Consider the following 22,312-nt stretch of genomic DNA (forward strand, 5'->3'; position numbering starts at 1 on the left):
GCCATAGCTTTCCTGCCACGACCTCACCTGTACTCCTTGAAAATCCAATCCTCAGACATAGAGCCTGAGATGAAATCCATTGGCTGTCCAGAATCTTGCCTAATATGTACATATTTCCAGTAACTATGCATCTTCAAGTGTAAAGCCTTGTTCTGTCTCTCATGCAAAGCAGTCTTAACTCCGTTAATGGGAACAACAAACTCCCCCATTCCGTGCCGTTTGGCAGCCAACAGTGCACCCACGTAATTGAAAGACTGGTAGGGAATATACACCAGAGACACATGCAATAAAGAAGCAGAACACCGTAGCTAGATATTTGATCACACATGACACAGGTAACCATGTATTGTGAGGTAAATTCTTTGAACACAGAAGCCCCCAATGCAGCCGTTCGCCAATTATTCACACTGCTCAAAGAACGAAAGCAATAAGACGGACACCGTGCGAGAGAGATGTTTGTAAGAGCGGCAATATTCGTTCTTGTGTCCCCAAGCGTACATGCTAAGCCATTCATACATGGAAACTATTCTACAACACCTTGTTGAACCCTATACAAGCCCCGACGCCGGAAGATCATGAAGGTTAGATGAGGTGGGCGCAAAGTATCTTGGTCGAAACTATCGAGCTGTCATCTGACTAGACCCAGAGCCAGTCAGTATCCCAGACGATGGGTGCATGGAATTGACTTGTTTCGAAGAGAGAGGAGGCGAAGAATCGTGTTTTGAAGCATTCGATTGGAAAAGCCCCAGACGGGCGGGTTGCGGTGAAAAGGCGGGATTTCGAGACGATGCGGCTTGGGAAGCACGATGATCGAGGGTAGCATACGACGGGTGCGGTTTTCGCACATCGAGTGGGGAAGAGCTTAGTGATCGATAACCGGATTTGCGATCCGCGTCATAGTCGGGAACACCAAAATGAGCAAGACCATGGTGCTGATGCTCCTGTTCTGCTCCATACGGTGTGTTATTCGCCGAGGAATTTGCAGCCGAAAGATTCTCCGCTATCGTGGAGGCCGAGCCGTTGGGAGCATTAATATCGACTACTCGTTTCTGAGCGGCTGGAGTCGTGAATGACGAGGCATGTGGGTTTTCAAAAACTCGACTCTGCGGCCCTGGCGGGATTTGATGTTGTTGTTGGTGGTGGTGATGGTGGTGATGGTGAATGGGGTGCTGCGGGTTAGCCCAAGGAGTCTGCTCAAGGAAGGCCTCCTCCGCAGCTGTACGAAGAGCATTTGAGGACATGGCTGGCATGGCTCCACGTGGTAAGCTCGTCGAAAGGTGTGAAGTAGGGGCCCTAGTTTCGATGGAAATCTGTACGGACATGTGAGTTAGCTCGAGGTAAGCTAAGCCGGTTCCTAAAAATCAAACTTACCCCCATCTTCTCCATATCTTCTTCGAGCTCAGACGGTCGCGCAGGTGCCAATGAAGGTGCCGCTGGAAACCCCACGTACTTGGCGACACCAGCCATGATGGACACTTCTTGGTTGTAAGCTGTTTGGTGGGCGATTTGCTGTGAACGCCGGGTGGGAAAAGGTATGTAGTGTTGCGCACTGAGCTCTTCTGTCTTGAACCGATCGTGCTGAATAGCGTAAAATTGCTTGCTGACAGCACTTGAGTGTTTCTCCCGAATGTCCCGAATCCGCTGGAAGTACGTGCTATGCGTCTGAGCTCGCTCCGCCAGACTCTTGTTCATGAGAGCTTGAATTCGGTACTGGAACAAGGTGTGTTCGTATTTTATCTTTGCATCACGGTGTCGTTTAACACACTCGAGCTGACGCAGGTATTCAGGGTGAGTTGGGTTGGGGCCAGTAAGCATATCCAGTTCTCGATTCAATTTGGATATTCTTTCGTCGTATATCCTAAGGGGAGCATCGTCAGCAATCAGAAGGATGTAAGCTAGTCTGTTGATAATTCAACTCACTTGTCACGTAGGGCTGCGAATTCCTTTTCAAGGATCGTTAAGGATTCCATCGCGGACATCCTCTTAGCTGCTTCAGAAGCTATTAGCAAGTCGAACAAGCGACGGCAGTATGATCCAAATATCCACAATGGGCGACTTACATTCTTCCTCGAGCTTGGCGGCTGCTTCACCATCGTCGGCGTCCTCTCCACGTTCAATATTTTCGTCATCGCCATCATCCGCGGGACCTTCCGCGCCCGTCTCGAGGGCACCACTATCCATGTCATCATCAGCCGCATCGCGTGTTTTCCGCCCTTTTCGCTTTCCCTTCTTGCCTTTTCTGTTTTTCGCGGGCGCCGTGGGTAGATCAGACTCGGGAAGGTCATCGGCCGGGGTATCTTCCTCGTTTGCTTTGATCACTTCTTCAATCGGCTCCGGAGACAGCGCACTGTCGTCTGCCGGAGGATCGCTCAATTCACTCTTCACCGACCCGCGGCGCTTCTGAGGCGGTTCGTCTTCGTCACCCGTCTCGCCTTCCAGATCCGCGCCAGACTCGGGTCGTTTGCGCTTCTTTCCGGTACCTTCTGATAATGTAGAGTCTTCCAAACCAAGTATCTCTTCGGCGGATTCAAGGATTCCGTTGGGCTTAGAGCGAGGCTTGCTCGGTGAATCCTCAACTTGGTCGTCCCCGTCCTCGGCGTCATCGTACGTCGTCGATTGGGCCAATTTGCTGGGGCTAGGGCCATAGCTGCTCACGACAATGTTGGTTCTGCGAAAATGATTCGGGGAATCTTCGATGCGCTCTGTCTCAGCTTCAGAGTCATTCTCTGGTGCCAACTTCTCGGGCTTGGGCGACTCTTCGTAGTCCGAGGGTTCATTATCCAAGACATCGTCAATGTCGCTCAGACTACTTGAACGTCCATCGTCCATGAGCGAATCATCCAGTAGAAGATCTTGGTCGCCATTGGTGATTGTGGCATCAGGCCCTGTTGGCGGACCAACAGGAGCTGATTCTCGACTCGCGGCCACCTCCATAGGCAATGGCGCAGCACGAGCACAACAACCCAGGAAAAGAAAGTATGGAGATCGGCTGAATGGGCCTCTCTGAATGGTCTGGGGAAACCGAATACTAAGGTTGGCTAGCGGGAATGTGGTCTCGGGCAGTCAGTGGGAAGTAAGTGGTTTGGAAACTGAGAAACTGAGTATAAAGGTCAGCTAGAACCTCAAAAATGTGAATCGACACATAAATGCACATAATAAGAATGGAGATCCGTCATTGAAAACAGTTTGTTTTGGGCTGTTCCTTGTCTGCAGATGAAGGCGGTGCGGAGATTTGATCGTTCTGCTACCCGGGACACACCCCGAGATCACCAGCAGTCTCTGGCAACTGCGCCGTCTCAACAGAGCAAGAGGGAAACGTTCTCGCAGGGACCGAAGCAGTAGCTTCATTGAATAGAGCAGAACCTATCGTCTCATATGCCTTAAGCCACAAAAAAACGTACCAATCAACAATGCGCCAACGGTGAAAGGAGCACTGAGCACAGCTGCCCGCGACCGAGCAGCGATTCCCTTAGCCACTGCGTTCACGGGGGGCAAGCCGCAGAAACACAGAACCAAAATAAATCAGGCTGACGGTCGTTTGTATAGTCCAACAGAAGCGGATATCACCTGGGGCCTACACAAGAGGCACTGTGCGTGGGAAGATGGAGGACGAGGAGAAGGAGGAGAGGGTGGAGGTGGTGGACTTCAAGAAGCGGGCGATACGACACTGCAGCGCAAGAGAAAAGGCGGCATGGACGAGCGGAAATTGGTTCGAAATCGCGGTTGAAGGATATCGAGAGGGTAAATAGAGAACTCAATGAGCTGGAAATGATTGATCAGACAGAGATAGAAATTCACTGGTGCTCCAGAACCCACTGATTTGCTTGGGAGCGGACAGTAGTGAGAAAGGTGGAGGAGGGAGCCCCAAGAGCGACAGCAATAATCTACCTCTTTTGCTCTGCTGAGACTCGTCGCAGTATTCCGAGCGTAATTGTATTCTGCCGTATTTTATTCCGATGCTGACCAGACTCCGAACAGGTTGGTGGTGGACGCTGGGTTACTGACCGCCCTGGTATCGATGATTACACATCATGTGACATGTCCTTAGTTTACATCTCAGATTTGAGTTACTTCATCTGATAAGACATCGCCTCTTACGAAATGCATTTTCAGAATATCTGGAAATAAATCACTCTCAGCAATGTGTACTCCTGGCTACTGCGCCCACTATTGAACAGTCGCAATGTTGTTGTTAGCAGCTTGTCATGAAGAGGTCCCAATGTCAGTGATATCATTGCCGCTAATTGCGGATAATATCAACCCGTGCCCCGTCTGTTGATCCCGTTGCGGCACTTCTTCATGACAACCACGGTGCTGGATTTGAAGAAGTCCTTGACGTTTTCTGTCAGTAACAGGATTACTGTCTACTGATATGCGCGCGTAAGAATCTCTCATAAAAATAACAGAGCAAATAGCCCAGCTGTATGAAGTCTGTGGACGCTGCGACTCTCTTTTCGGCTTTGCTGATACGATAAAGCACGTGATCTTATCCATCTCCCGTCGCCAAAATATTTTTTCCTTTCGAGGCTGAAAAAATTAGGAAACGCAACGAAGAAAGCCAGACAGAAGCGTAATTGCTTTGGTAGTGGGAAACTCAACCACTGATTTTGATCTTCCTCATCGCCTGACCACATTTTATAAGGACGACAGAGATCTCCCCCATTCTAACTTAAGATGGGCAAGAAAAGTAAGGCCCAGTCGGACAATGTCTCGCAACCAGGCAAGACAGATGTTACTCTGCCCTTTTTGGGCGGAAAGGCCGCCATTGACCCAACATTGGCTTCATTGTTCGAAAAAAGTGTATGTACTTATCCATGACTAATATAAGGCTCTTCTAACGCTCTCATGATCGGAATCATTCAGGCTGGTCCAGTGAAAGCTCCGCCTGTGCAGCCGATTGTCGCTCAGAGAAAGGACAATGAGCCAGATGATGATGTAGAAAAGGAAGAAGATGATGAAGAAATTTCCGAGCTTGAGGAGGACCCGGAAAGCGAAGATGAAGATATGCAGGACGTTTCGGAAGTCGCCAGTGATGCTGAGAGTACGCCGGCCGTGGATACCCAGGCCACTTCGAGCAAGAAACGGAAAAGGGCCGCTGCGGAAGATCTCGAAGAGACTTATATGCGGCGTATAGCAAAGGAGGAGCTAAAGGAACAGGAAAAGCGTCGCGCCGAGAAGGCAAAGAGGCAGAAAGTTGAGGAGGAAGGAGATGACCATGATTCTGTGTCGGACAAGTCTGAAGACGAGGATGAGGAAAGTTCGGAGGGAGAGGAGGAAATTACAGTCCCCAAGCACGAGACTCAGAGCGGTGATCCGGAGCCCAAGGAAGTCGAAAGGAGTAACCGAACCGTGTTCCTCGGCAACGTCTCGAGCCAGGCCATCAAGTCCAAATCGGCGAAGAAGACCCTATTGAAGCATCTGGCATCCTTTCTTTCCACTCTTCCGGAATCTACAGGGCCTCACAAAGTCGAATCGATTCGGTTTCGTTCCGTGGCCTTCGCTAGCGGCGGGAAAGTCCCCAAGCGAGCTGCCTTTGCTAGACGTGAGATATTGGATGACACTACACCAAGCACCAATGCATACGCTGTTTACAGTACGGTGCAGGCAGAGCGGAAGGCACCTGCGGCCTTGAATGGAACTGTTGTTTTAGACCGACACCTTCGTGTCGACAGCGTTGCGCATCCCTCCCAGATCGACCACAAGCGGTGTGTCTTCGTTGGCAACCTTGACTTCGTGGACAACGAGACCGACCCGGAAGAAGGCGAGACGAAGAAAAAGAAGAAGTCGGGGCCCGCGGACGTTGAGGAAGGTTTGTGGCGCACATTCAACGCTCATACCAAGGGCTCTAAAGAACGGAACTCGACCAAGGGCAATGTCGAGTCTGTCCGAGTGGTCCGTGACCGTACTACCCGCGTGGGCAAAGGCTTTGCTTATGTACAGTTCTATGATCAGGTCTGTGTGGAGGAGGCACTTTTGCTGGACGGGAAGAAGTTTCCTCCCATGCTGCCGCGGAAACTCCGGGTGACGCGGGCCAAGAAGCTCCCCAAGAAGCGTGATGGCCCAGAGACTGGTTCTCATGGCAAAGCGCTTGGCGAGGGCTTCTCGACGCTTCAAGGTCGTGCAGGTAAGCTCTTTGGTAGAGCCGGCGCGGCTAAGATGAAGTCCGAAGGGAGAAAGTCTATATCGGGGAACTCGGTGGTGTTTGAAGGTCATCGAGCAACAGAGGGGGGATCATCGCGCATCAAAATTAAGACCAAGAGCCGTGGCTCCAAAGGCAAGCCGAAGAATCGGAGCGCCAAGCGAGCTGCAGCCTACCAGGCTGCCGGAGGCAGGAAAGGAAAGATGGCAAAATAGACCTTTTCTTCTTTACATGTATAATTTTTCTTCCATCTGGTCTGTTCAAGGCACTGCTTACAACGAAGCGTAACTATGTCCTCATCACATTGAGAGGATCATCTTCCTGAATCTGAAATGGCATTATTTCAAAGTCATCACAGCGCTGTTTTCCAGTCAGTATAGATATTGGGGGACCGCCCAATAGAAGTACACGGATGGCGTTGTAAAAGAACTCATTGACAACATTTACGTCATCAGATACACTATCTATTTCTTATCAGCCAAACACATATATCCCATTCAGGTCGTCGAGTTACCTTCTTGAATGCTTCATTAATATTCTTAAACATCGTCGCATCATACTTCTAGCCTGTGGCCATTGTTCGTGCTTCTAAGCCACTGGCCAGACAATCTGACACTGATAGGCATCAGTTATCTGAGTTAACCCACAGTCCGCTGGACTCCCCGCCTCGACGTGGGGAAACGGCAACAATTCTGACTTCGGCTTTGAGGCACAATATAGGCAAAATTGCAATGGGGAGACGTCTATGAGACCTGTCTATCTTTATCCAAATCTGTAATCACCGGGATCTCAGCCAGCGTTGACCTTGATCGATGAGCAGTGTTATTCGACGGAGCACAGGATAACATCTTTATCATTGATGCCTGGGCTGTCAAAATCTCTAAAGATACCCTCGCGCTTTACGACATTGATTTCAGTTTCATATGATGTTTCCGTCCATTATGCGCCGCTTTCGCTCCCCTCGTCAACCGCCGTTTAATGACTCGGACGATACAAACCCTTCTTCGAGCGAGCCAGCGCAAGACACAGCCTCAGATATTTTCTATCCCGGTTTATTTGATGTGTTCAAGGTTCGGCATATTTTGAGATGGAAGGTCATCTCGGAAGGGTTGCCAATGGAGATTGTGGACATGATTATGGAGGCTGCCGAATACTGGCCCTCAATCGAGGCTAGGATGGACACAAGGACGATTATCAGACAGGATCATGACCGAGAGCTGCTACGAACGGCACCGTTGTGTTATGATGAGGCGGTATGTTGCAGAGCTTGCCTTGACTACGGCTGGCGATTATCAAGCCTTCAATGCCTCCATTTCTTGAATCTATTATGGAGACTGATATCTTATGACCTATCGATAGACACTGGGAAGCGGAGCCCCAAATTCACTTCCTCATCAGACCATACATCCCTGTCGCAAGATTGTTTTCACAATCTTGTCTCATGACCAAGGCTGGGGTGGCGGTCCTAGAGGTGAAAGCCCCTACGATGGGTCATATACCTGGTTCGATGTCGAGATCATACACGCGATCCCTCAAAATGGCAGCAACCAAACAGATTCGCAAGCGTCCGCCCAGCCCGCTGGCCAAGAGGAGCGTCAGGAACCGATCGGTCCCCAGCACTCACATTTCTTGCCAGGCCCCGGCAAACTTCAGATGAATAAGACCGCAGTATCACAGACACAAGAATATACAATCACTTGGCACTACCTTGACAACATCCAAGCTGAATCTGCTGACGCAGAAGATATTGAGCGTTCGCAAGGTCGTGGTAGGGCGACTCTGGATGGAAATGTAGTCCGGACCTTGGGCGTGGGAGACTCCATTGCTGTCTGGGGACGAGCCCGATTTCCAGGATGGTCAAACCATGTCGAATTTATATCTGTTCGGGTATTCTGGGCCGTGTAATCATGGAATAGCGAATGTATAATCTTCTAATTTTCGCTGTTCAAATCGAGACCTTGTCACGAGCCCTCCGTGCCTTACAATAGTCGTAGCCCAAGCAGCTCTTCCAAAGAGATAATAACAGCGATCCAACAGCACATGTTAATGTTGAGTATCGGCGAAATGATGCAAAAACGAGGAGATACTTGATCAAATCTTAAGGTAGCTAGCTGGTCGACGGTAGTGACCCTAACCCTTGCGCAATATACAGACCCTTTGACCTCAACTTCGCATTCTTCTGCAAACGCATGAGATAGCAGCAACCTTCCCAATCAGGCAAACGGCAATAACCTCATTCTAGTCGAAATCACGCAATCGCGCCAAGACCGCCCGTGCATGGTTCTCGAGTGCTTGAATATAAGGACTCTCCATCCTCCATTGCTACCAGCACCTTTGGGAGCTGTTCCTTTTCCATCGTGAATGAGATTAATGTCCGTTTAACCTGTGACGGTCATAATTGGTGACAGTCATGAACCGCATGGGATCCCTCGTTGTCCCCTTGATGAAGGGCGACGACGAGCACACCTCCCCCTCATGACATTCTCTCTTGACTGAGCCGACGGAAAGCGTCTCGGTCGGCGATTCACTCACAAGGTCAAAGTGGGGCCTGGTGCATCAGTTGCTCAACCATCAAAGTTCAACCACTCAGCAGTCAGTTTGAGTCGCCGATTGCTAATATATGCCCGGGCTTTCGACATCTTGAGTCTATGAGACAGGGAGTTGGGAATGGAGTATCCTAGTCCCTTTGGGATTGTTATCACCGCATGATCCGTCTCTCTGGACGGTTGATTACGTCCGCACCATGTGTTCTATCGTCCGAGATGCCTGATTTCGGGCTCTCAAGCCGCTTTGTTGCTCATCCCCATATCAATGGACTGGACAAGCGGTAAACAGTGAATCCTGCCAAGCGTCTGCAGTGTGGTTTTATTGTTCGCTGTTGGCATCCTGCGTCCCTTTGCTCGCCGTTTCCCGATGTATATGATCATCGGGCTCCCCCTCTTTCCGTAGGAGAAGGTGTCACGACGCTTGATAGCTGTTTTCACCGAGAAAAACGCCGGTTTCTGATTCTGACCATCTGGGAGATTCCCTACTAGTTCGCACCCTTCCTATGATTCTTCAATACCTCTATTGAGATATCTTCATGCGGTAATTCCAGAGTTGTCCCATAAAATTCATTTACGAGCTCTCTGCATCTATATCTCCAAATCGTTCAACAATAATGAATCCGCCCCAGAAATGTGCTGCGGTTGTTGTGGGAGCTGGTCCTGCCGGTCTGGCCGTGGTTGGAAATCTCCTCGAGAGGCAGCTTGGTGGGAAAATTGCCTGGGTTGATCCCTACTTTCAGGCCGGACGTGTGGGCAGGAAATACCGCGAGGTTCCTAGGTGAGCACGACTATTCCCGGCTCTTTACGCGCATGGGAAACCGAGCAAGCTCCAGAGGAGGAACTCACGGCTGACTGTTCGGGTCCTGTCCAGCAACACGAAAGTCTCCTTCTTCCAAGCGTATGCCACAGGTGTCCAGCCATTCCGTGCAGTCATCAGTAGTACACGCTTGCCAAATGCTTTCACGACACTAGCGAAACTTGACCAAGATCAAACATGTCTGTTGCAGCATGGTGCAGACATGGTTCAGGCCCTAACGGAGGGCGTTGTGAAATTGGATCGGGTTGTTCAATGCAAGGGTTACGTCGTTGCTGCCAAGCTGGCGGAAAAGGTTAGTTTGAGATTCCACATTGGACTACCACAGGAGGGCAACATGAGAGAGAAACCGGATAGATTGCTAATGCTTTTCGTTTCCCCGTTCCATAGACTTCTTCCTGGACAGTACGGATCAAAAGTCACGGATCGTCTGACGAGTTTGAAGTTGAGACACCTAAACTCATCCTGTGTACGGGGTCGTCACCGACGACCGCTCCGATCCCTGTTCCTGGGCACAACATTCAGAGGCTGGACCTCGACACTGTTTTGAAGCCCAGCGAACTCGCCTCGTACCTTCCGCGAAACACGCCCTCGACCATCGCCGTCGTAGGGGCTTCGCATAGTGCCATTCTGGCTCTGCTCAACCTGGTAGACTTGGCCCGCAGTTCTCATCCCCAGCTCCGCGTCAAGTGGTTTACCCGGCATCCTCTTCGGTATGCCGAGTACATGGACGGCTGGATCCTCCGAGATAACACCGGTCTCAAGGGTCTCGCTGCGGACTTTGCCCGCCAGCAGCTCGAAGATGAAGTTTTACCGACCTCCGAGGCAGGCCGTTTCATCACCAAGGTCGACTGCAGCAGTGGTAAAGAGATGGCACAGTTTAAGCTGCAGTTACCCTTCTGCACTCACATTGTTCAGGCCATTGGCTTCACTCGGGATCCGCTGCCAGAGCTTTCTGTGAATGGTTCGCCATTGGAGCCGGACTTTGATCATGAAACCGGAGGATTCTACGATCAACGTGGACGTCTCGTTAAGGGCTTATATGGTGCTGGTATAGCCTTTCCAGAGCGAACAGTTGATCCTCACGGTAATGTCGAGTATGCCGTCGGGTTCTTCAAGTTCATGAAGTTCATCAAGCGAGCGTGTCCTCAATGGGTTGCCGCGTAAATCTGCCTTTTCTTTTTTCTCTCTTCAGTCTGCATGACGGATGATGCCATGTTCCTTTCGGACCCGCTTTATCCAATCAGTTTATCTTCCTGTTTCAGGTTCATCAGAGATCACTGTGGGAGCTGTGCTCGTACAGTGTTGTTAGTGACATCATTAGCATTCTTAATGTTAATCAGAATTGATAAACAATAAGCTCAAAGCCCCTAGCCGCTTGATGAGTAAGAACGGAGCATGGCATGTTGCAGGTCATCTCCACGTGCTGAGCCTCGTAGGACGACGTATGTAGGTAACGTGCAGGCTAGTCTACCAGGTATCCAGTCACAATGCACGACAAGATATTACAGGCGCATGTCCGTTCCTCTCTAGCCCAAAGAATCCCTTCAGGCTTCTTGCATCATTCGAACCCTCAAGCCCTCAGTCATCGATGTCAGAGAAAGGTTCGGTTCGAGATAGGTACTTTCAGTACGAACCGTATGGTAATATACAATCCAAGTAAAAATACATCGTGTCGATACACCACCCTACCTTACTCCCGTAAGCGTAAGTCTTACATGCATAATGTAGGCACATCTACAGTAGCTACGTGGTTCCCTACTTATGCATAGTGCCTGAATCAGAATCTCACCAAGATACTCAAAATCTGCCAGACTATAGACTAGACTCATGGCCTCAGCAGATATCCATGTTTTAAGCCCGTATAGCCCGTTGACGTACGGAGTAGTGGGTACCTAGGTAATGGCTGACAGAAGATCAGCTCATGCCATAGGCCATAATAGTTCGCTATGATTTGGATCGTAATGTAATTAGGGATTAGCTCTGCCATACTCCAGAAGGAAATTCTCGTAATTTCAGCCCGAGGCTGTAAATGCAATTCAATTGCCGAGCCACATTACTATGTCCACTCTGCTAACGGTCATTTCGGCTACCTAGAGGCCCACAGCCATCCGATGGTGTATCGCTGTGACAGAAAACAAATGAAAATCGGACATTCGAAACCATTAGTTCGATTCGGAAATGTGTTGGGCTTACTCCGTACAACTGCAACAGACTATGGAACGATTCCCCGCGTTATCTTCGACTCATACTAGTAGTTCCAGCAGATCGTCGGCTACAGAGCCTCATGCTCTTTAACGGGCCAGAAGGCCTAAAACCATAGAATATGCAGTTAATTTTTACAAAACCCTATTGTTTACTCGCATTCTCCTGCAGGCCAAAGCAAGTCATTCATTACAATGTAAACATATCTACATACCATACAAAAAGTGTGCCCGAACAGACGAGAGTCCTTGGTCCCAACAACGAATAATGACCATTAGGTTACGCGATCATATGCCCAAGAGGAATAGAGAAAATCGGACACGAAAAAAGGATGTTACACCTTTTCCACCCGCAGGCCAAGAACAAACTGTAGATACCCAAAAACGGTAATCCAACCATATTCGAGCCCAAGCAAGTGCAAAGGAAAAAGAAAAAGGACACGCCAAAAGCTATATATTCGAGTGTATCGAGCCCGATCGCAGCGGTGTGACTCACCGCCAGACTGCTTACATGAATGCAATCACACCCATGACGAGTGCCATCATGCCACCGGAGATCCGGTTGATGACACCTCCATTGGCGTTGGGGACCGAAGTAGCCGAGGTAGTGGCGGAGCTCGTGTGAGAAGCCCGGGTGGTAGTCGTCGAAGTTTCAGTGGTAGACGGGCTGCTGGTGGTCGAAGGGCTGCTGGAGGGAGAAGCAGTGGTCGAGGTCACAGTGGTCATGGAAGGAGTTCCGCTAGTAGTGGTCGTGATAGACGTGGTAGAGGCGGTCTTAGTGGTAGTGGCAGTAGCCGTGGAGCTCGACGCGATACCAGTAGCTCCTGCAACTGTGAAACGGGTCAAGTAGTTGGTTTCGGAGGTGTCCTCATCGGAAACGATCTCAACGGTGTAATCAGGCCGAGCAGCAATGTCAGAAGGAACATTCCAGGTGTAGCTTCCGGAATTGGGAATGCTTGCTAGGGTACGTCAGCAGATGCGCAGAGCTCCAGACTCGTTTCAATCCGAGTCACTTACAGACAATGGTTGAGCCAGAGCTAGCAGTGAAAACGTCGCCCCATTGAAGCTTGAGAGTGACGGTTCCACTGGTGGTAGGATCCCAGGACAGAGTAGTGGGTTCACCAGCCGTGAACTGGTAACCACTGGCAGGGATGTTGAAAGGATTCGTATTGGTAGCTGCAACTGCGATGGCCGCGAGGGCGCTGAGAGACAGGAAGATGATGGAACGCATGTTGACCAAAGTATAGACTTTTGTTGATGACGCTATTATATATAGATTCCCGAAAAGAGGTAACAAAGCGGGGGATGAGATAAACTATTCCAGAAGATTGTAATGAAGGGATTGTGAATTAGAGTATACGTATTCAACGAAAGGAATGGACTCTGACTGGGGGTTAAAGACAGACAGAAAGATGAGTATGATGCAACGATCCGGCTGGAGGGAGTAAGGAGAAAAAGGGAAGAAAGAGGAGAAGAGGGTGAGAAGTGGAATAGGAGCGAGCAATAATAACCGGAAGAGCTAGGCTAAGAGAAACCTACGCCCAAGGAACCTAGTTCAGCTCATCTCGGTAAGCTAAGGTTGGAAGGATTGAGATTTCGCGCCAGTACGGTAGTTAGGAAGCCACGAGTCAGGCGCCCCCAAGGAAGAGCCAATAGGACGGTCTAATCAACCATAAGTTCACAGCGCCCCGACTGGAAGAGGCAAAAACAGAATAAATGGGCAATAACGCCATCGAGGAGGCTAATCCCAGTCAGACTTAGTCCCTCCCTCGCTAGGAAAAGGCGTTTGTTCAGCTAGCCCAAGTCAGTGGTAGTCATTCGCTTAGCCAAATAAGTAGGTCAGTAATGCCGACGAAGGCCCGGTCGGGGCCCCAGCTAGTTGACGCTAAGGTCGCAAAGACTAAAAGAAGATAAAACTACCGTAGATGCCTATCAGTGGCAATGAGCCATGGGAATTTCAAGGGTCTTTGGGAAGCGGAGGAACTTACCTTAACCTCTGATTCACAGAAGATGAGTGAATTATGATTGTCTAGCTCTGGTTATCCTGTAGGAGATACAAGCACTAGAAAACCCAAACCCTTGAGTGATCTTCTACTTCTTAATTCCTGTGGTGACTTTAAATGTAGCATAGAAAATATACAAAAATGTTTCTTCACAGCATCCAGATGCATGCCTGTTACTTGTAGGTAGGTAACCTTGTGCGACCAAGCTGTTTAACCAAATGATCATCGCGCTATAAGTTTTGGTATCTAAATGGAAGTTCCAGGCTAAGGTATCTTACGGTACGGATATGAAACCTTTCCGTATTATGACTTTAAGTACGACAGCCAAACAGAGAGAGTTGCGAAGTGGTGAGGATGCGTCCATGAGGCATACCGCTGAGAGGGAATAGCTTAGGGACCAGGAATAGTCAATAGACTTGGCTTTGGTCAACTTTCAGGTCTGCCGTCTGACAGCCCAGGGCTCTATTTGGTTCTGAAGCTAGTACGTATGCGGATTTTATGTACATGGCGCCGATGTTATATAGTAACATGTCTGTTCAGCACCTAAGCAGCAGCAACTATATGTTTCGCCTCCTGAGGTTCCTGGTCCTCATCTTTGTTCCCATCAGTATGAGAGTGTCCAGTCGCCCTTTCCTCGGCCTCTGGCGCATCGAGAAATCCGTTCTCTCCCAGCCATACAATTACTTCCATCGCTCTCCGATCCTCGTCCTCTTTCTGACGTTCGACCAGCTAGTAATTTGCGCGTTAGCGTTTGAATAGGCGAAAGAAGGTCCTTTTCCTTCTTTGCTAAAGTCCGAGGATACTTACGGCTTGGAAGAGTCCCCTCCGTCCTTTCTTCTCTACAGGTTTTGCTTTGGCGCCTCGTTCAGGCAACTCATGTAGAAAATGGCATTTCTCCCCGTGCAAGCAGCGTCCATTGCGGGCGAAATGGCGACACACTTTCTTCTTATTTACTCGAGGCGGTGGTGCTACCCGCTCCGGCCCCTCACGGCGAGAAGACGCTTCCTCGGGGGCCGAATCATCATCGCTCTCGTCGGAATCCGAGGATATTCCAGGTCCGCTTGACGATGTCCAGTCGGTGCTGTCTGAGTCATCGGAGGATGACGCGGCGGATTCCTCGTTTCGACTCTCTCTTGGGTCACCGGGTTCCGTCTTTGTTACCATTGTCCCACAGGCCATGGATGCGACAGAACTCTCGTCAGGGACAGCCACAGTCTCCGAGTCGTTGTCCTTGGAGCTGACTATCTGCACTTTCTGAGCAGATTCTGTGTCCGCCTTTTCTGCAGCGACGGAAGCTTGAGATTCAGTTTTCTGCGTGGCGGACTCTGACCCTCTTCGCGCCTCCATGGCCACCTTTTGCAGCTTTTCAACTTTGAGCCGAGCCCGCTCGGCATCCGCCTCCGCTTTCGCTACCCGTTCCTGCTCCTTCAGCAGCTTGCGTTGAAGCTTGTCAGCTTTTCGTTTCGCCTTGGCAGCTGCATCCGCCGGATCAATGACGCTCTCTGGCTTATTATTGGCGACCTTCTGGGTTTGCCTTTGCTCCTGCCTCTCAATCTTTTTCTTGTTCAGAGCTTCTTCACGGGCTTTCTTAGCCTCACCCATGGCCTTTTTCTTCTCTTCAACCTTTGCTTGCGTCGGAAATCGTTTCTTCCGTTCCTCAATCCATGCGGCAACGTCTGTGGGTGACTGAAGAGTAGACGTCCGTCCTTTATAGGTGAATCGCAAAGGCGCTGTAGCACCAGCAGCAGCTGGCGCCAACTTCGATTCTTCATCCAAGTCGTCCTCCTCACTCGATTCATGATCCTCGGTTCTGGGCGTGAGCCCCAACTGGTTGTGTTTTCGTTTCTTTTTTCTCGGGTTTAGTGCAGTATCGACTGCCGGGGGAGGCTTTACAGGCAGAGGGTTACCGAAGCTTGGGACTGGAGGCGGTGCGGGAACGCGAGGTGCAACTGCTTGCGGTTTTCCTCCAAATGCCGACGCATGATCCCGCTTTCCGCCATATTTCATTGAGTTTCCACCAAAAGATTGGTTCTGGTGTGTGCTAGATTGCCGCGGCGCCCATTGATTGCTACGCCGAGGACTAGCAAATGCTCCTGTAGGTGGTGACGTCTCAAACCCCCAACGCATTGGAGGACTCATCATCGGTGCTTGTACGGGTTGAGGGATATGTTGAGTTGAGTGCACGACAGAAGGGTATGGAGGACCCGATTGCGTATTTGGGGGGGCGTAAGAGGCATCATAACCGGATTGTGGCTGATATGGAGATCCGAGAACGGCTGGCGGCTGCGAAAAGTGTTGCGCGGAAGCATACGAGGATGTATTGGACTGGTGTTGGAAACCTGGGGACCCTAAAGAAGACGCAATCTGGGGCGACGGAATATTGCGAGCGACAGTAGGCTGAGATGGAGGTGTAAACCCGGTATAGTTTATCGACCCATAGCCGAAAGAAGACGGCGTAGTAGAGGAATACGTCGGGGTATGGTTGGCATGGTGGGGAACAAAGGAGCCTCCCCGACCTCCTCGATTCCCAAACCCTCTGCCACGACCTCTGTTGTGCCCCCCAGCGCCTCGCCCACCTCGCTGACCATAAGAACCGTAACCGTACTGTGGAGGCCCGGACGGAAAAGCCGACGGATGTTGCTGCTGTTGCTGAGAAGGAGGGGGAGGAGGAGGTGGTGGAGGAAATGAGAATCCCTGGGAGCTCATTGCGGGAAGATCTCTGCAGGCCCTCAAATGAGTGACAGCATCGATGCCATCCTCTCACGCCATCCCGGAGACCTGAGAAAACCTCCGATCACTTCTGATCGCTTCTTTAGGACCGAAGCTCCAACGTTGTTGTTCCGTTCCGAGAACCGAACTGTCACTGTAAAGCCCGAGTAAGGAACAGTGGAGAAGTCACGTGCTAGATTCTGGCTATCAGACGCAGGAGGAAAAATTCAAGAGAAACCAGGCAGGATCCGCAACCTGCGATTGGTCGAGGCGATTCGCGATTGATCTTTTTGAACTTCTCTTGTTGCAGATTCAAATACACTTTTATAATGTCATGAATCTGTGATTACTGGAAACATAATTTAGAAGGGGCCGTTACAGCGTCCTACATGGTTAGAATGCAAGTTTTGTCTTGCCGCTAATCCTCTCTGCGACTGTGTGGAAATAGAAACTACTACCTATCCTGATCATTGCTCATGCGATAGCTCGTTCCCCTGTAACATATTCGAAATGTTCATTCTTGTCAGTTGAGAGACGTCCTTGATCAATTTTAATTTATCTTGTCATGAACAGACAAGCTGACTGCAGCGAGGCAGACAACCGTCTCAGATCTCATCCAGATCTCTCCTGAAGACTTCTCCAAGTACAGCGCTGTCGCGATCGAGGACAATATCAACGAAAAGTATGCAAATAAAGTACGACGAAGTCACTCTGAACGAGGTGGCAGTCGCCTTGACTGACATGGTTCGCTTGTGCAGGTCATTCAAAAAATTGGCCTTTGCATTGGATTCTATGACTTGTTAGAATCGTCGGATGGTTTAATAGGCCATGGCACTGGTTTGGTCAATGTAAACGGTATGTCTGGAAGCATTTTCCGGCCGAAGATAACTGCTTTACTTATTCTTTATAGTGAAATTCCGGCTCATCGTCTTCCGGCCGTTCAAAGGAGAAATCCTACTAGGCAAGATCTCCAGTGCTACTCAACAAGGGATTAAGAGTACGCAACTGCCTCAAGCTCGTGGTCACTATACTCATGCTAATACATGAAGTAGTTGGTGTAGAATTCTTCAATGACATTCTCATTCCCCCGGATCTTCTGTTGGACGGTGCTCGATTGTAAGTAACCGTCTTTCTCCAGACTGTCGCAAGTACATATTGGCTGAACAGGGAACAGTGACATTGCCGATCAGGTGTGGGTTTGGGAGAATGAAGATGGCTCAACATTCTACTTCGACATAGGAGAAATTGTCCGCTTTAGAGTTGAGATGGAGGAATGGCATGATCAGATTCCCAATGCCCCAGATCTAGGAGACGGCGCAACCATTGAAAGAAAGCCTCCCTACTCCATCATAGTATGTGCCTCATGTTTCGATTTCCGGTGAACTCTAGTTTGGCTAATTGAAAATCTCAGGGCTCGATGCAAATGGCGGGTTTGGGACCCGTGTCCTGGTGGTGATGGGGAAGTTGATTAGTGAGGGTACTGCCATGTCTTTTTATGTTGTCGTTATATACACGCTGGATGATACAACGGGCTGGAATTGGAGTTGATAAATGATTCCCATCATTGGCGTTGCTACAATAGAGGACAGGACAGCACTGAACGTATTGCCTATTGCATGATGAATTTGAGATGATAGTCAAGAGATGACTACAAATGTCTGGAAATGACGTGATCTGGATCCAGATAAAATTGTCCTACTCTGTATGTAGTGTAAAGTTGTAGTAGAATGTACCTATCACAGTAGGTTCCAGCTTACCAACTCTATGTCCATTTGTCATCAGGGGATATACTAATTAACTTACTATTTGTAGATTGTGATGATGATCATTCAGACCGAAGATTAGGGATACCTGATCTCTGTATGCACGAAACATCACTGCATGCATCTGCCTGTCAGCAAGCAATATACATACCCAATAATCCATCTAGCCTAGATGATACCTGCAAGATCCACGTTGTACTGGATCTGATTATCAATTGAATCTACATGCTCGGTTAGTGCCGGGAACGTCTGGTTCAGATGGAGACAAGTTCTGCCCTGTAGTTTTGTAGTGCAACGTAAAAGAAATCCAAAGAGAGTTTGATGGGGAAGAAAAAATCGGAGTCCGAAGGGCAGGAAAAAAAATACATAATTCTTGATGTGTCTGTGTTTCTCCGTCGTACATTCCAGTCTAATATTTGTTGTCTGTTATTATTAATTGTCAATTGCTGACTCTTATAAACACGAGGACGCAGGACTGGCGCCTTATTGGATTTTATTTTTCTTTTTCGGAGTGATCTCATACATCTGTCTCCTCTGACTGTTTCTTTCAATATCTGATAACTAGATCAAATAAATCCGTTATCGATAAAATTTCATCCCTCTATATTCTTTCTCTCACGCCCCTCTTTTCTCGCCCTGATTGTACAAACCCTCAAATCATCTTCAACGTCGTCGACCGTTCACAATGACTGCATCTTCCAATGGCTACTCTCAGAATGGCGCAGGTGCAGAGGACCGCCGCTTTGGCACGTTAGCTGTCCACGCTGGATCGCCTCATGATCCCAGTACTGGCGCCGTCATTGCTCCTGTGAGTTCAAATGAATTGCGTTGAATCCATCGCTACTTATGGAGAAGGATAAGAGCTAACCATTAACGTAGATTTCACTCTCCACGACTTTTGCGCAAACCAGCGTCGGTAACCCCGTAGGTCTCTATGAGTACACCAGAAGCTCAAACCCAAACCGGTAGGTGACTGCCCTGAGACCAATTGAGACGATAGTGCGAATGAATAGGCACTAAAGTTTCTTAGTGATAACTTCGAGCAAGCTGTTGCGGCCCTCGAACACGCTAAATACGCACTGGCCTTCTCATCCGGTTCGGCGACCACAGCTACAATCCTCCAGTCCCTAGCTGCAGGCTCTCACGTCGTCTCGGTGTCCGATGTATATGGTGGAACCCACAGATATTTTACAAAGGTCGCCTCGGCCCACGGTGTTCATGTAACATTCTCGCCTTGCATTGAAGTTGATGTGGAGGCATTGATCCGACCCGACGAGACCAAGCTGGTCTGGATTGAGACCCCATCCAACCCCACACTTGGCTTGGTCGACATTCGCAACGTAGCAGCCGTTGCGCACCGGCATGGCATCATCGTGGTGGTTGACAACACCTTCATGAGTCCCTATGTTCAGAATCCCTTGGACCACGGAGCCGATATCGTCGTGCACTCGGTTACTAAGTACATCAACGGTCATTCAGTAAGTTGTGACCCATCGTCTACGGGTAAGGCAGTTTACTGACCAGATATAGGATGTTCTCATGGGCGTCGCAGCCTTCAACTCTGACAGTCTGAAGGATCGTCTCACATTCCTGCAGAATGCCATTGGGGCCGTTCCATCTCCTTTCGATTGCTGGCTCGCTCACCGTGGCCTCAAGACCCTTCATCTGCGCGCCCGTGAGGCGACGAATAACGCTACAATCGTCGCCAAGGCTCTCGAGTCGTCCCCTCATGTTATCTCTGTCAACTACCCGGGACTTGATTCGCACCCCCATCGCGCCATCGCTATTAAGCAACACCGCCAGGGAATGGGCGGTGGTATGCTGAGCTTCCGTATCAAGGGAGGCCAGAAGGCGGCTCATCTTTTCTGCCAATACACCAAGGTCTTTACTCTTGCTGAGAGTTTGGGCGGCGTGGAGAGTCTTTGCGAAGTCCCTTCGAGCATGACACACGCTGGCATTCCTAAGGATCAGCGTGAGGCCGCTGGCGTCTTTGATGACCTCGTCCGCATGAGCTGCGGTGTTGAGGATGCAGAGGATCTCAAGGCCGATACGCTCCAGGCTCTTGAGAAGGCTGTTCTCGCTAGCCAGCAGATGGAGAACGGATCTGCGTAATTTTCTTTTTATTTTTTCTTTTATTGCGAGTGAATCAAGACATAGACGACATTATAACGCTGAAATGATAGATTTTGCAACATGCGAAAACAACCGTCATATTAATGAATTTTCGATTTGGGGGCTGGCCTAGACTTTCCAGCTTCCGCACGAGAATTTAGCACAGATATTGCATTTGGATAGATAAGCTGTAATAGACTACCACACTACATGTTTACTTACTGGTTCAAGATTGTTATGAATCGCGATGGTCATCTAGTTGATAGGCATGTTGGGTGCGCTTAGTCATCAATATACTTTGAGCAAATTTTTGGATCATGGCTTCAAGCACTAGATGTCGACGCTGTCACTCTTCAATTTCCACAAACCAAAGGCAGTCATCTTTATTTTAATAATTGTCAGCTGAAGACAATTACATTTGCTATATTCAGAATCCATGAAAGTGTTGTCATATTGTGCTCAGCTTCTCCAGAAAGCACTCGGATAAAGTTTGTTCAAGGTTAATCAACACTTTGCTTAGAAGAAAATAATTATTATTCTATAAGCGCGCAATGACGTCGGCGTTCAGCTTTGGTTTCTCTGGTGATGACATTGACATTGATGAGAACGATCTCAATGGTGGTGATGAGAGAGATATGAATGCTGTGGAGCACGCCAGCAACCAGATCACTGGAAGATTAATGGAACCTCAGAAACATGATATGGGAGAATGGGTAAGTTCTATGTGTCACTCATGCTGTTAGATTCCTTCCTAGGTAGGCGGGTAGCTACAGACGGGTCGCGCTTGAAGGCGACGGATTTGATGGAGGGGGAGAGAGGAATAGACGACGGCGGAGGATAATTCTTGATCGGTCATATATGCTCAATCTAACCATGTTCTAGATCTCTACATTGCCATCACAAATATCATACAACAAGCTCGTAATAAATGCATCTCATGGAGATGAGGAGACGTTCACCCTTGCACGTCGAGAAGTCTTCGACATTCGGACCCAGCTTATGGCCGAAGACAGTGCAGACCATGAGAATGAAGAACTTATCTCAGGGCTCGAGAAGGGGGATATCAAGCCCAATTTCTACGAAGGTGGCTTCAAGACATGGGAGTGCGCGTTGGATCTTGCCAAATTGGTTGCTAGTGAAGATCTATCTCTTCAGGATGCGGACCAGCACATTATTGAGGTCCGTAGTTCGTCCACTTCATCCTACTTCTGTATGCAATTATTGCTCGAATGGACGCTGACGGGGAAAAGTAGCTCGGTGCTGGGACTGCGGTACCGTCACTGACTCTCTTCGCGCAAGCACTGTGTCGACCGGACTCAGCGACGAACAAGATCCATTTCACATTCGCAGATTACAATTCTGCTGTCCTTCGCCTAGTCACGTTTCCGAACCTGCTTTTGACTTGGAACTATATAGTCACGCATAGGGATCCACCCTCGAGGGAGGCAACTTCGTCCGGGGACCAACCTGATGAAGAAGAACTAGACATCACTCCTGAGCTCCTGGAGAGCTTTCAGAAAGATCTTGCAAGCAGGAAGATCACCTTTGAGTTCATTTCCGGTGCCTGGTCTCCTGCCTTTGTTGACTTGGTATTCTCCAGTTACGGCCAGGGCAAAGGGAAAACCTTGATTCTTGCGAGTGAGACGATATACTCTCCGGCATCTCTGGCGCCCTTCTCGGAGACGTTGATTGCCTTGCTCCGCCGGTCTGAAACCGAACAAGAGCGGAGCAAAGCCCTTATAGCAGCGAAAAAGGTCTATTTCGGTGTGGGAGGTGGAGTTGACGAGTTTCTGACGGTGCTGAAAAACGTCAATGGCCATGGCCTAGATGTGGAAGAGCAGGTGAATATCAACTCGGAAGGGGTCGGTCGAGTGATATTAAGTATTGCGCTCAGGAGTACCTGATCACTACATTGAGAGTGATGCATATATCAGCATGAACATAAGAACTACCAGGCAATATCGGCCGGCTTTTGCCATCGTAAACAGCGGTAAAACGAGACTGGTCAATGAAACAGCAAAA

At 49.3% G+C, this 22,312-nt stretch overlaps 9 protein-coding genes across 9 annotated transcripts; 6 read left to right on the forward strand and 3 right to left on the reverse strand.

Annotated features, from left to right (window-relative positions):
* Positions 1 to 617: 617 nt before the first annotated feature.
* Positions 618 to 2,934, reverse strand: Aspvir_003108 (uncharacterized protein; the record flags this gene model as incomplete). Its single annotated transcript, XM_043274694.1, has 4 exons — positions 618 to 1,310; positions 1,372 to 1,858; positions 1,921 to 1,999; positions 2,061 to 2,934. The coding sequence occupies 4 exons, from the start codon at positions 2,932 to 2,934 to the stop codon at positions 618 to 620; spliced, it is 2,133 nt and encodes a 710-aa protein (XP_043130629.1).
* A 1,740-nt stretch (positions 2,935 to 4,674) lies between these two features.
* Positions 4,675 to 6,354, forward strand: nop12 (rRNA-processing protein NOP12; the record flags this gene model as incomplete). Its single annotated transcript, XM_043274695.1, has 2 exons — positions 4,675 to 4,800; positions 4,864 to 6,354. The coding sequence occupies 2 exons, from the start codon at positions 4,675 to 4,677 to the stop codon at positions 6,352 to 6,354; spliced, it is 1,617 nt and encodes a 538-aa protein (XP_043130630.1).
* A 726-nt stretch (positions 6,355 to 7,080) lies between these two features.
* On the forward strand, positions 7,081 to 8,044 carry Aspvir_003110 (uncharacterized protein; the record flags this gene model as incomplete). The annotated part of the gene is made up of 2 exons (XM_043274696.1): positions 7,081 to 7,392; positions 7,499 to 8,044. 2 exons carry the CDS (start codon positions 7,081 to 7,083, stop codon positions 8,042 to 8,044), a joined length of 858 nt encoding a protein of 285 aa, XP_043130631.1.
* A 1,255-nt stretch (positions 8,045 to 9,299) lies between these two features.
* Positions 9,300 to 10,666, forward strand: Aspvir_003111 (uncharacterized protein; the record flags this gene model as incomplete). Its single annotated transcript, XM_043274697.1, has 3 exons — positions 9,300 to 9,463; positions 9,557 to 9,794; positions 9,890 to 10,666. The coding sequence occupies 3 exons, from the start codon at positions 9,300 to 9,302 to the stop codon at positions 10,664 to 10,666; spliced, it is 1,179 nt and encodes a 392-aa protein (XP_043130632.1).
* Positions 10,667 to 12,210: 1,544 nt separating this feature from the next.
* Positions 12,211 to 12,934, reverse strand: Aspvir_003112 (GPI anchored serine-threonine rich family protein; the record flags this gene model as incomplete). Its single annotated transcript, XM_043274698.1, has 2 exons — positions 12,211 to 12,662; positions 12,721 to 12,934. 2 exons carry the CDS (start codon positions 12,932 to 12,934, stop codon positions 12,211 to 12,213), a joined length of 666 nt encoding a protein of 221 aa, XP_043130633.1.
* A 1,315-nt stretch (positions 12,935 to 14,249) lies between these two features.
* Aspvir_003113 (CCCH zinc finger protein) lies at positions 14,250 to 16,412 on the reverse strand (the record flags this gene model as incomplete). Its single annotated transcript, XM_043274699.1, has 2 exons — positions 14,250 to 14,435; positions 14,514 to 16,412. 2 exons carry the CDS (start codon positions 16,410 to 16,412, stop codon positions 14,250 to 14,252), a joined length of 2,085 nt encoding a protein of 694 aa, XP_043130634.1.
* A 513-nt stretch (positions 16,413 to 16,925) lies between these two features.
* On the forward strand, positions 16,926 to 17,871 carry Aspvir_003114 (DNA-directed RNA polymerase III subunit RPC25; the record flags this gene model as incomplete). The annotated part of the gene is made up of 7 exons (XM_043274700.1): positions 16,926 to 16,937; positions 17,012 to 17,110; positions 17,174 to 17,270; positions 17,326 to 17,412; positions 17,468 to 17,531; positions 17,590 to 17,767; positions 17,827 to 17,871. 7 exons carry the CDS (start codon positions 16,926 to 16,928, stop codon positions 17,869 to 17,871), a joined length of 582 nt encoding a protein of 193 aa, XP_043130635.1.
* A 992-nt stretch (positions 17,872 to 18,863) lies between these two features.
* On the forward strand, positions 18,864 to 20,290 carry Aspvir_003115 (cystathionine gamma-lyase CYS3; the record flags this gene model as incomplete). Its single annotated transcript, XM_043274701.1, has 4 exons — positions 18,864 to 18,986; positions 19,058 to 19,143; positions 19,209 to 19,656; positions 19,709 to 20,290. 4 exons carry the CDS (start codon positions 18,864 to 18,866, stop codon positions 20,288 to 20,290), a joined length of 1,239 nt encoding a protein of 412 aa, XP_043130636.1.
* A 551-nt stretch (positions 20,291 to 20,841) lies between these two features.
* Positions 20,842 to 22,194, forward strand: Aspvir_003116 (protein-histidine N-methyltransferase; the record flags this gene model as incomplete). Its single annotated transcript, XM_043274702.1, has 3 exons — positions 20,842 to 21,003; positions 21,173 to 21,469; positions 21,544 to 22,194. The coding sequence occupies 3 exons, from the start codon at positions 20,842 to 20,844 to the stop codon at positions 22,192 to 22,194; spliced, it is 1,110 nt and encodes a 369-aa protein (XP_043130637.1).
* Positions 22,195 to 22,312: the final 118 nt, after the last annotated feature.

This window comes from Aspergillus viridinutans (genome assembly GCF_018404265.1).
Source record: "Aspergillus viridinutans IFM 47045 DNA, scaffold_13, whole genome shotgun sequence".
In the NCBI taxonomy this organism is placed as follows: Eukaryota; Fungi; Ascomycota; class Eurotiomycetes; order Eurotiales; family Aspergillaceae; genus Aspergillus; species Aspergillus viridinutans.